General features: G+C 46.8%; 1 protein-coding gene across 2 annotated transcripts; it reads right to left on the bottom strand.

Annotated features, from left to right (window-relative positions):
• Nucleotides 1-2,059: 2,059 nt before the first annotated feature.
• On the bottom strand, nt 2,060-11,359 carry ifrd1 (interferon-related developmental regulator 1). Of its 2 annotated transcripts, none has more exons than XM_080022770.1 (12): nt 11,276-11,359; nt 8,897-9,001; nt 8,473-8,554; nt 8,231-8,355; nt 7,506-7,663; nt 7,026-7,076; nt 6,383-6,561; nt 5,657-5,765; nt 4,314-4,448; nt 3,524-3,652; nt 2,899-2,994; nt 2,060-2,530 (listed from the first exon to the last, which is right to left on the bottom strand). In XM_080022770.1, exons 1-12 carry the CDS (start codon nt 11,304-11,306, stop codon nt 2,444-2,446), a joined length of 1,287 nt encoding a protein of 428 aa, XP_079878896.1. In that variant the 5' UTR covers nt 11,307-11,359; the 3' UTR covers nt 2,060-2,443. The 2 variants fall into 2 exon arrangements, with proteins under 2 accessions (XP_079878896.1, XP_079878897.1); XM_080022771.1 differs by lacking the exon at nt 11,276-11,359 and adding an exon at nt 10,212-10,429.
• Between the last annotated feature and the right edge of the window lie 1,105 nt (nt 11,360-12,464).

Raw genomic sequence — 12,464 nt, 5'->3', positions numbered from 1 at the left:
TGTTAACGGTAGAAATTACATTATGGGCTCCAACGGGGTCCAAGAACGCTTTCATTTTAAGTGACTCAAAGACATCTTAACAATGAACCTCTGCCACTGCCCATATTTGCGGCAGCATTTGACGTACAGATTCGAACAATCCAAAGAAATATGCATGCGTTCATACTTTATCTTAATATTGGAATGTGTGGGAGCTAATATGGAATTTCACTTTCTGGAACCCGGATTTTTCCACCTCTGCTAAATAGTACGTGAATACGCCATTTCAGGAGAAATCAAAATGTTAAAAAAAAAATATATATATATATATATCTCTTCAAACGAGCCAGAGGATAGAACCAGCATTTTAGGAAATGAAAACGATTGTCCAAAAATAAAAAGTGCCCAGTCATCTTTTGCAGCGTTGCAGGGCACTCTCTATACGCTGTGTCCGCCGCCGTGGACGGCTCTACCACACGGCAACCAAGTTCAAGTTCACGGGATTATTTGTCAAATACATATACGTACATATATGCAGTCAAATGTCATGACACCTGATGATTACACACAATGAGCTCGATTAGCTCTATAAAAAAATAGTACGGATACTAAAACGTGCGTAAGCGACACAAGGTGCTCGGGCGAGTCTTGTTCTCCCCACAGAGCCGAGGTCTCCAAGAAACAGGACGTGAGACCTGGGAGTTTTTCCCAGCACACCAGTTTCTTTCTTACAGTAAGTTATTCAGTTTGGTCGCACTCCCCCTCAGGCAGCAGAGGCCTGCACACAACTCTAGCGTGAGTTAAAAAAACCCACTCCTAGGACATTTGAAGCATAGTGAAGTGGAATATTGAAATGCAGTAAGATTGAAATATAACTTCCTAATTAGCGTTATCTCAAACAAACGCAAATAACTAATGTAATTTTCATTGAGATCAATTAGAATGAATGAATGCCAAATTAAAGATTACATTTCAATTTGAATGCCTTCCGTCGGGGTTTCATAAAGTAAAAGCTGCAGTATGCCGCAACCTTTATATCACCATTTATTAGTTATCTGCAGAGCTCAGAATGTCCCAACAGATCTCTCTCCAAACGTGATGCTTGAAAACCAAGCCCGCCCTCCTATGATGGGAGAGAGGCCGACTGAAAAATGCATGAGCTCCGTGCCGCCACAGTTGCACCTGTGCTACGGGGCTGTTGAGCAGAAAATCGATGCTGGAGCTGCAGGGTTTGCGCTCCAAACCGCAGGGCAACACCAATATTATTGATGAGATTACGACATCACTGCAGCTGCTGTTTATTTATTTTTTTTACTGCCCCATAAAAGCAGGAAGCCATGGAGTTGGATCGGTGCATAGCCAGGGCATTAACAGGTTCTGTACAATGTGGGAATATAAATTGGATTTTTTTCCTGCGTCCCAGATCCTTCAATATGTCCTGAAAAGCCTATTTACCATTTCCACCGTCACGATCACTCTTCAAAGTGTACTTTTGCGATTAGAAATTGGGAAAACATATTCACCATCGGTGTTGACTCAGTCGCCAATGTCGATGTCTTGGTAGTCATGGCCGCAGCGCCTTGCACAAGGGAGTCCCGGCAATACTCATTACGAGAGCAAAGGGGTCTCTTAATAATTTACTTTGCTCCGTCCGTTGACTGGGGATTTGAAATGACATGAGCTAAAGCCTCCTGCTGGCAAAGTGCTCGCAGATAAAGCGTGGAGCCCAGACAGAGGAGGAACATTCTGCAGCTTGTTTCACACAAGTTGCTGCTTTAACAGCGGCTCCGCCCCGCAGCGAGCTTTCGCGGCGCTGCGGGTTAATTAGTACAACTACCAATACGAACACGGAACAAAAGGCATTCATTTAGCAGAGCTAATAAAGTAGAGCACATCAACGGGTTCCGCGGCATCCCCCCCCCCCCACCTCATCTAAAACCCATTTCTTCCGACAAAACAGTCCGCTGGTTGTGTGCCATCCACAGTATCCGCGTAGAAAGTCTGCATTTCTAATCCGCCGCTCATCTCAGAGGGGGGGGGGGGCGTAAACAAGCAACTTGTTGTGTAATCAGACTTTTTAAACAGCTTTTCAGTTCGTTTATTTAAGTTTCTTACAATTGCCTGTGTAATATGTAAATATTGTATATGTAAGGGGTCAGGTTCCAAATACAGAAATGTAAGCGTTACCAAGGGTCAATCTAGATGAACAACATTCAATAAAGAAAGGAAACATTTTGATGATATCAACTTATTGGAATATAGGACAACACAGCAAAGGCTTTAACTTACAACCATGTCTAAGTGAAGGATATACAGTAGAGGAGAACATTGCATTTGTATATGTACAACACCAAGGAGCAAAACTATGGATAAATTAACACAATATTGTGACAGTTGCTATAAACTAACAAAAACGGGTGGCAACGAAACTGGGTTATTGGATCAAAATAATTAAGGATGAATATTAAAATTCACCCACGTCCACCCTCTTGTCCCTAAACTTGTTCCTGGCCTTGGTCCGAGCCTTGAACGCAGCAGAGTTGTACAGGTGCTGGGAAAATAAATTGAATGGTAAGAACACAGGGGGAAATAATAAAAACTCCCTCTCCATTCGTTTGTTAACACGGCTCTGAGAAAATGTTTTGTGCAAATGAATTGAACTCATTAACAGCTTCACAATGAATACAAATCCAACATAACGCACTTCATCGAAGGAGACCTAATAGGCTCCTTATTTCCACACTATCAGAACATCCATGCAAACTTTCAAATGAGGCCTTGAAGAGGAGTGACGATTCAAATGCATAATCTGAGCGGTATTTCCAGCAAAATACATGTTTGGGGGGGGGGGGGACCTCAGAGACCTATATTGATGAGGTGTAAAATAGAGAAATGAAGACCGTCCTTTAAAGCACCTACCCGTTCAAAACGAGAGATCTTCATTGCCTTCAACGTGGCGGAGTCAACGAGCATCGGTGGTCCCAGTTCAAACACGTCTCTGATAAACTCGTTGGCCTGGCAGAAGACAAGAACACACGTTTGAGGAATTCAAAACACCATCCCCTTGCCAAAGCAAACGTCAGCGGCATCGCTTGATGTGGCCTTGAGCTTTTCTGAAGTAATAACTTTGGGCATTCTGAAATAAGTACTTCCTGTTGTTATGATGGAACCAAGCCAGGGGGGTCAGGATTGTTTAAAGGTCGAGCGCAATACATTTATAATTAACGCATGAGGAAAATGGTGCAAAGTACTGAATTTTATTTCTACTCAAACCGCCATCACAGGTGAACATACTTAGCTAACTACTAAATAATGGAGTATTCAACTAGTTACTTTCCACCTCTGCTTTAGGCTCATTTTTTAAAATGAATTTATTTCCCTTCACTGATGGGTTTGAGTGAAAATCCCTTTGTGCACGAACCGAACATTACTGAAAAGAAATTTGGGAACCCCTGACGTGACGCTAGAGTAGGCAGTAGGTCAGGCGGTAGGTCAGGCAGGCAGCGGGTCAGGCAGGTCAGGCGGGCGCAGCACTGCTAGCTACCTGCAAGTGGTAGTTCATCCCGGTGCCCACAAACTCCCGGAAGGCATCATACATCCTCTTCCTGTTCCAGCTGTCGATGGTCATGCGCTCCGTCCCAAAGCGGATCGTTTCCGGCTGGAAATCACCCTCCTGGAAAGACGGGCAGACGGACACGAGGACAGTTAGCGGAGGGGAAACTCTTTCAGGAAACACGACCATTTTTTTTCTTTAGACTGTTCACTGTACTTTTTAAAGTGGTTATCCATATTCGATACCGGCACTTTATAAGTAACAGCCGTTCAATGTATTTGACATATGCATGTGTTGTTCTATTTCTCGTTTTCATGTCATTGTTGGTGGCGGGGTCCGCCGCAAGAAGTGAAAGGCAGCCGCAGTGAATTTGATAAACCAGTCGTGGTCAGTAAACTGTCGATAAGAGATGAACATTCACAAAAAAAAAAACCCCAAAAAACATCAAACCTTGGATAAAAGCAGTTGGATCAGAGCAAGATCAACCGATCAGAAGGAATACTTCAAAGGAATTGACCCTCTCAGAGCCGAGGTGAAAAGTCACATTTGAACGGAATTCTGGGACTTTTAGTCGTCAGTATAAACCCACCCGTCTCCAAAAGTTGAACTCAAGTTGATTGTGTCAAAAGACAAAGCCCTTCTGCTTGCTAGCCACAGCTACTTGTTTATTTTTTTTTAATTTGAGTTCCATCAGCTGTAAAAGCGGTGCAGCCATTTTGAAGAGCTTATTTTGCCGCCTTAGGAGCGGGTAGGGCGAGTTTGGCGCCGAGAAGGGACTCACTTCCACGGCCTTGAGCACGTCCCTGAACACGGAGCGCTGCTTCCTCTTGTCCGTCTTGGCTCGGTGCTTGTTGCAGTCGGTGGCCAGAGCGTTCAGCTTGTCGCACAGCGCCTCCCAGTCATCCAGCTCAAACTCCTGAGGGGTGAGACAGGTCAGACGTCTGGTAACAGGGTGTCTGTTCCGGCTGCCCCCTCCCCGCCGGAAGTCGACCAGTCTACTCAGCCCGACTCCAATCACCCGCCGGTCGGCTGAGTTTAAGTCGAGCAGTCTTTTTTTTTTTTGGTCAGTCAGTAACACATTAAAATAACAGGATAAAACAGAAGCTCACAAAAATGCACAGGGATAACATTTAAATGAGGAATTATAAGTAGGGGGAAATCATCTATCTATATATCTATATATATCTATATATCTATATATCTATATATATATATATATATATATATAAAATTTCTTTTTATAACGGGTGTGAATCGTCCGCGTCAGTGCCCCCCCCATCGGGGAGAGCCGTTCCCCCATTCCACCAAATAAAACAGTTTTTAGTGGTTTCATTTAGCGGAACGAGGGCGGGGCATGACTTGTAGGGATGGGCATCGATGAGATGCAAACGGTACTACAACTCTTGCCGATACTGCTTATCGATCCGGTACAATTTGTTTTCAAAGAGAAACTAAAACAAATTAAGAGCAGAATTAACATTGGTTTATTTTCGCCGCATTACGCATGGAGAGGGGGGCGATCGGAGCGCAAGCGGCACTCGCTGTGTCCTATTTTCTTAATTCCGCCGACACCGTCAACAGCACAATAACGTCGGCGCTTACAGATATGACGGCCTTTAATAATTTAGCCACGGGGCCCGTTTCATACAGGGTTCTCGGTACCAAACCCTACCGCCCGACGAATATTCGCATTGAAGAGCTGAATCCGATTCAGCTGATAAAATTCTGAGTCGGGTACAGCCCTAGTGTCCGCAGGTACGAGAGTTAAGGTTAGTAGTTTTTGAGACGTTTGAGGATACATTTTTAAGGAACCGTCTTTGATTCAACAAAGCACTGCAGGTAATTATAAAAAGGTAAGCACTAGGAAGAAACAGGACAGGCTATGAACTACATTTTATGAACTGTGATTAGAACAGACAAAGATAAGTGATTAGGACTGGAATGAATCCAAACCAAATTATTGTTTATATCCACAGAACATCCTGACAGGTAAGAAACTACTTCCAATCAATACCAACGCCCAAGACTAAAAGGCAGCTTTTGCTTAAAAAAAAATGTAATAATAATTTAAAAAAAAGTAACAGCAAAATGTAAAAGTATTTGATGGACAGATTAAATCCTTACAGGATCCAGGTCTCTGGCCAGCTCAAAGAGCAGGGCGATGGTCTCTCCAGCAGCGATTCTCATGTTGACGTCCTCGCTCTCCAGCAGCCTCGGCAGTTTGGGAAGGTGTCTGCAACACACACAATGGATTAATCCCAGACACACACACACACACACACACACACACACACACACACACACACACACACACACACACACACAAACTGACTGTCATTGAAATGTGACCGACATGATTCAAATTTGTCCGGTTAAATCAGTCCCCCTCCCCCCCCCCCCCGATGCCGGACAGAGTTTTACGACGGTGTTTTAAAAGTGCAATTGAATTAAACTGTATGGGCTCCAAATACCAAAAGTTACATAGTGCTGCTTTAATTTTGGGGGTTTAACCCTAGAACGCATGTGTCCGGTCAAATGACCCCGCTTACAAATTGTTGTTTGCACGTATTATTTAACATTTAAATTACAAAATGATGCGTCCCCATCATCAACAAACTAAAATACCCTTCATTTGGAATTTTAAATGATTAAAATTAGTTTGAAAAAACAGAAGGGGAAAAAAAAAAAATAATAATAATAATAATAATTCAAGTGACTTTTGACCCCCTCCTATGGCATTCTAAGGTTCAAACAACCGCCTGATGACTACTACAATACACCAAAAGGAAACATTTTCACAGATCTTGAGAGAATCGTAAGGAAACCTCCATGAAGGTTTGGAGGACTGACTTGCTGAGGACGGCTTTGAGCTGGCTGCCGCTGCAGATGGTGAGCAGCAGCGCCCAGGCCAGCAGAGCGTTGGTGTGCAGCTGGGTGGCCTGGGGACTCAGCGAGGGGCGGCTGCCGTCCTCCCTCACGTACGACCTGGTGAACAGGCCCTCGAAGCTCTCCATGGTGGCCTGCACGTCCTGCGGGAGGAAGGGACGAGCGGAGGAGCATGCGAAGTAAGTAAGGCGTTGGGAGAACGGAAGCTCAGGGTGCCCGGAAACCTCAACGCTCGCATCTAAGCAATGAACGGCAACTTTGAAGGCTGCAGATCAAACTTCTCTCGTTGAACGCAGTTGTTTTTTTGTTCATTTGACACTCCTACCATAGTACACGCCTAAAACAGTGTAAGAATACAAATCCATCTTATGAAGACGAGCCGTTTATAGACATTCAACGCTGGAACATGGAAACGCACCCAATTTGTATTTTATTCATTGTGGCATTTCTAACACTGGCTTAGAATTCCCCTTCACCCCGGGATCACTATAATAGCATATTTTTCTGATCTATGATTGTGGAGTCAAACAGTTCTACTAAATGATTCATCCTTCAACAAACCAGCCCCAAAGCAACACACACCGAGGGAAATAAATTATTATCTCACCAAGACATCATCCTCTGCGACCAGAGTGCATACGCCCAAACTCGTTGCAACCTATTGTGAGAACAAAGAAGGCAATGCTTTCAATATTTGCAGGGTGGCAAATCACAGACAAGGAAACATAACCGCATACTTCCAGTCAGATAGTAAAGATAAGTTAATTTTTCCTACAGCGCTTCAGAATTTTAGTTCTCTACGGACAAGTATAAAGTGAGTTGGAGTCTAGAATGGGCATTTTCCCCTCCAACAGGAACTCGGCCAATTTTGACAAATATACCCCAGGATAAATCAAAGGGATTGTTTATTTTGAAATACAGACCTAATAAATTCATATGCAATAACTTTCACGGTCTACGGATATTTGTCAAATTGAAGTCGCCATTCTAAGACTTGAAGGAGCCGCAGACACAAGTCAATGGAGAGACGGTTGGAGTTAACCCCCGGCTGCCGCGGCGCAGCGGGGCTACGGGAACGGGTGCTCACCGCCTGTCGGGCCTGGATGCTGGCAGAGGCGTCCGCCAGGATGTTCTTGAAGACGGGCTTGAGAGTCTTGAGGACCTCCTCGCTCTCGATGCCGGAGCCCAACTGGATGCACAGCAGGCAGGCCAGGGAGGCGGCCGCTCGCTGCTCCTCGCCCTTACCTGCCACACCAAAAAGAGACCGTTTGACTGAAATATTTCAAGGATTCAGCTTTTTCCTGCTGAGAAAATGTTCCCGTTCTTTATGTTTGATTATCCAATACGTGGTTATCGAATGTACGGTTGATCTATCAAGTTCAACAGTATGTGTGCAATGGCGGCTAAAAAATACTGTATTGATAGCAGCGTTGCAATTACATAATTGCGTAAGACTATTTGAGCTGACTGATATTTCTGCAAAACAGTTACGATTCTCTAAACATGTTTCCATCAAAGTTAAGTCAGAACGCCGTTAAGAAATAAAAAAACTTAAATTTCGGCCGTTACCATCATGCCAATAAATATATTTTCTTCATAGCGTGGATGTGTATTATTACAGTATCAGAGGCTGAAACTACGATAGTGACTAAGTGACAATGGAATCCCTTAATCCACAAAATAATTCCAATGCTTGCCGTTGACTCAGATTCTCCGATAAAAACATGATAAATCTATTCACTACCATGAGCGGTAAACAAGATAACTTCATGACATCCTGCAAACCTGTTGTTCAAAGATCTGCTTGGATACCTTTCTTCAAGCAGCGTTCGATGCCATCCGTGATGGTCATCCTTCTCTCCGAGATGAACTCGTACAGGATCCTCGTGGCCATGGCGGCCTTGAGCCCGTCCAGCGCCCCCTGTCGGGTCTTGGCGCTGAGGAGACAGGAACGTCAAGCATCAGCTTAATGCCGGCGGCACAGAAGATACTTTCATGTTACGGTTTGGAAGCACACATGGGTGAGACGTCAGAGCCAATCGTTTGCTTCGTACCTCTTGTCTACTGTGCTGTCAATGAACCCCTTCAGCTTGAACTGGAAGTCTTCCTGGGCCATGTCGTCAACAGCCTCCGCCCCTGGACCCGCAATGCACAACTGTCAGATTTTGATGGAAGAATTTCTGCAGAGGCTAGAGGCCCCGAATAGGACAATGAACAATTCAACCCGAATGGATGCTGCCTCGAGATTTTCCTCGATGAGTGCTACCGAGAAAGTAAAATTGAGTTTCAAATAATGGGATCTCATAATTAGCGAGGCGACAAAGACTTAAATGTAAGGGCAGGCCGTTGGACAGTTAATAAAGCCCCGGGAGGGTGAACGAAGCGCAAAATCTCTCCGAAATAGTCTGAAAGCCAGCCTCAGAATAACATCCAGGTTAGAGGCCGCACCAGAGTCTACATCGAGACGGAGACACACACCTTCATCTGCCACGCTGGTGGGATCAGTCAAACTGCTGCAGTGGCTGAGGGTCTCGATGGAAGCATCCTCGTCGCTGAAAGGCTGCACCGCTCCGTGCTGCCCCCCTATAAAAATAAATAACAACACAGGCCAAGTCAGATACCACAGTGAATTGACCTCTGCCATTTTGTACCAATCGATTCCTGATACCACTGCACTTTGCTCTCCACTGTGGAGGTGGATTACGCAACGGTGTTTCAAGGCAGGACAGCTTGTCGTTTCTAGGTGCTGCACGTGAGTTTCCGTCATCTGCACCTTTACGGTCTCGTGTAAAAAGGCGGTGTTCTGTTTAAAGGGTCAAGGGCACCCTTGTCTTCAGCCGGGTGTGTAAATATGGCAAAATGTCCTCGGCGGTCAGAAACGGGCAAAGTACAGCCTGCCCTTATCGAGTGTCACCAGATTGTTATTTCACCGACCATTTAGTTCTAAGTAATATAGTCATTTATGTGGGCGATACAGCGTGGGAGACTGACAGTCGTTGCAATGGTGTAATACGATGACATAATTGTCGAGTGTACACAGGTCTGCGCGGTGACACCGGTATAAACAGGCTGGCGGGATATGAAACCAACATAAAATCGGGTATATAGAATTTCCGGGTCGAAATGGTGCACGTGGCGGCCCGAGGCAGCGGGAGGTGTTGGACGAAATGGAAAATTGTCAACTATGACGCGAGAAGGAATGCCCGTGCAGTTTGTATCAAGAGTTCCATTAAATATTTTACATGACTTTTAAATCAAGTTTAAGACCGGTTATTGGACAAATCATAGGCGTGTAGTAGCTAAAAATAGGGCTAGTTATGAGCTCGATGATTCCATTAACTACTATAACAGTGTCCTTGCGGGTGAGATCGCAATGTGGGTTATTACGAACTTAAATAACCAAACTGCGACTTTATTTTTTTTTAATCCACAGTTAAGACCAAGGATTCTCTGGGATTTCTCTGTACCGGTAAATACGGCAGGTGCATAGTGTATAAAGTAAGTTGGGTTAACCAAAAAAAAAAAAAAACAGGAATTTGTATCAGCTAAGTATGAAGGCCAGTATGAGATTCAGAGGAAGGTTTCATGCCAAGCACTTGATAAACAAAACTACATGGAGAACGCGGAGCCGGCTAAAACGTTTACATTGAAATGAAAGGCCTCGGGAAACGAGTGTTTGAGATTTAGAGAAGCTGAACTCCACATTTAAAATGAAAAGGACACCCCCCCCCCAGCTTGCAACCCAGCTACAACGTGACACGTGTACAGTATAAACAGTGGAATGAAGTCAGACCTTACGCCAACTGTCAGCTGGCTGAGGCGGGACCAAACAATCCCAGTGTGCATTTAGTTCCGTCCACTGAATAAAAGTCCCACAAGAGCCCAGCAAACTAGCCTGGTCCAACTTGGTCACTTGAAACGGTCAATTCATTTCCAAGATCTTTATTTATTTGCCCTTGGAGACTGTATTGTGATTGAGCGCTATATAAATAAGAAATAAATAATCATCGCCCCGCAAGTTTAAGCATGAGGAATTAAGAGGATGAATCTTGGATCTGAAACAAAAACACAGAAAAGCCCAGGACGGTCGGAGCCGCGTATGAGGGGGAAACCCAGCTCGCAGAGGGGTTCGTTATCCATATCCGAGCGGCCAGCTGGCCCGGCCGACAGCACCCACCCAGCGTCTCCACCCGCACAGCTGATTTCACTGGAACCGGGTGCCGCCTCCTTCTGGAGGCCGAAGCATCCGCCACAAACTGCTGCCTTTTTTGGGCGATTTCGGAAGCCGTCGCGATTATATCTCAGCTCGACCGGTTTCCCAGTCGGGGTTTTTTTTTTTTTTTTTTTTGATCGTCATCCAACAGGCGGAGCGACCTCACTTCCGATGAAAAGTGGAGGACGCCACGTGATAGATCGATTATGATTATGATTATGATTATTAGTAGTAGTATTATGTGCGCTGCTTTAACACTAGTTTCCCAGCGACCATAAACACGTCTCCCAGCTTCGCGTTGCAGTCGACCGAGCTAGTTGTCCCGAGCAGCTAGCATGTGCTCCGTTAGCGGCCGACCGAGGCCGGCGACGGGGCCGCGGCCGCCTGGCCTTCCGGACTACAACCCGGCGGACACGTATTCGAGACACGCCGTGCGCTCGCCGAAAGCCGCGGCGTGGTGGCGGCCCTTTGTCCCGGCGCCGTCCCGCCCGCCCGAGTCGGTCGGCCCCGACCGCGGCAGGCCCCGCGCGCTCACGCTTGTAGTCCTCCCCGCGGGGCCGCGTCCGGGACTCCGCGGGCCACACGCGCCGGAGGGACTACAACTCCCGTCCCCGGTCGACACCCCGGCGCGGCCCGTTCCTTACCCCTGCCGCTCCTCTTCTTGGACCTCGGCATTTTCCGTGCAGATGAAGCCCCACCACCACCACCCTCTCCACCACCACCACCACCACCCCCTCCGGGGGGGGGGGGGAACGAAAAAAACCGAAAAACGAGAGTCAAAATCAGCCTATACACGACCAGCTTTTATTAAATCTTCTTATAAAGCGGAGGTCTTCCCGGGGCACGGTGGACAAAAAGAAATTGAAAGCGATCTTGGAGAAAGTGTTTTGGCCGAGACGATACATCTTCCCTCACGGAACTAGGGCTGAACTGAGGGGCGGGCCCTCCGCGCTATTTATACCGCCGGCGGAGGCGGCGGGGGGGAGGGGGGGGAGGGGGAGGCTTTCCCGGCGTCCCCCCTGGCCAATCAGCGGGCCGGGGGAAGGGTTTCCCGGCATCCCCCTGGCCAATCAGCGGGCCGGGGGAAGGGGCCCCCCGCGCGCGCGCCTCGACGCGTACGCTTCCGCGTGTGCGCGCGGCGCGTCGACCGAGCGGCGGCGCGCAGCAGATGTGGCTCGTTTGTAATACGGTGGTAAAAATCAAGTGAGATGGCCGGGAGCAGAAAGGATGTTTGCATGTACGCAAACATGTACATTTAGTCATTTAGCAGACGCTTTCATCCAAAGCGACTTACAAGGGGAGAATAACATTCAAGCTACATTGCGACAGAGATTAGTGTAACAACACCATTAGTGCAACAATAAATACTGCAAGGTGGTGCCAAGTGATTGTAGGTCAGGACAGGAGGTGCTCACTGAAGAGCTGGGTCTTCAAGTGCTTCCTTAAAGACAGAGAGGGAGGCCCCCCGCTCCGGTCATTTTTGGCAGCTCGTTCCACCGACGTGGAACTACAAATGAGAATAGCCCGGATTGCCGTGGCTGTACGGCCGGCAGAGCCAGGCGACGCTCGTTTGACGAGCGCAGCATCCGGTGGGGGGGGGGCAACATGTGCTCTTACAAGAGCATTTAAGTAGGCGGGAGCGTTCCCAGCAATCACTCTGTAGGCCAGCATCAGAGACTTGAACTTGATCGAGTGGAGCTCGATGAGCAGCGGGGTGACATGTGCCCTCTTTGGCCGGTTGAACACCAGTCGCGCGCCGCTGTTCATCATCATCATCATTACCATCATTGTTGTTATTTTATCGCTGTTGCTCGTCCTTTGTTATTGTTGTCA

The sequence above is a fragment of the Zeus faber genome (assembly GCF_960531495.2).
Source record: "Zeus faber genome assembly, chromosome: 21".
NCBI classification, from domain to species: domain Eukaryota; kingdom Metazoa; phylum Chordata; class Actinopteri; order Zeiformes; family Zeidae; genus Zeus; species Zeus faber.
Note: the sequence above shows the minus strand (reverse complement) of the source record. Positions and strands in the feature narration are given on the sequence as shown.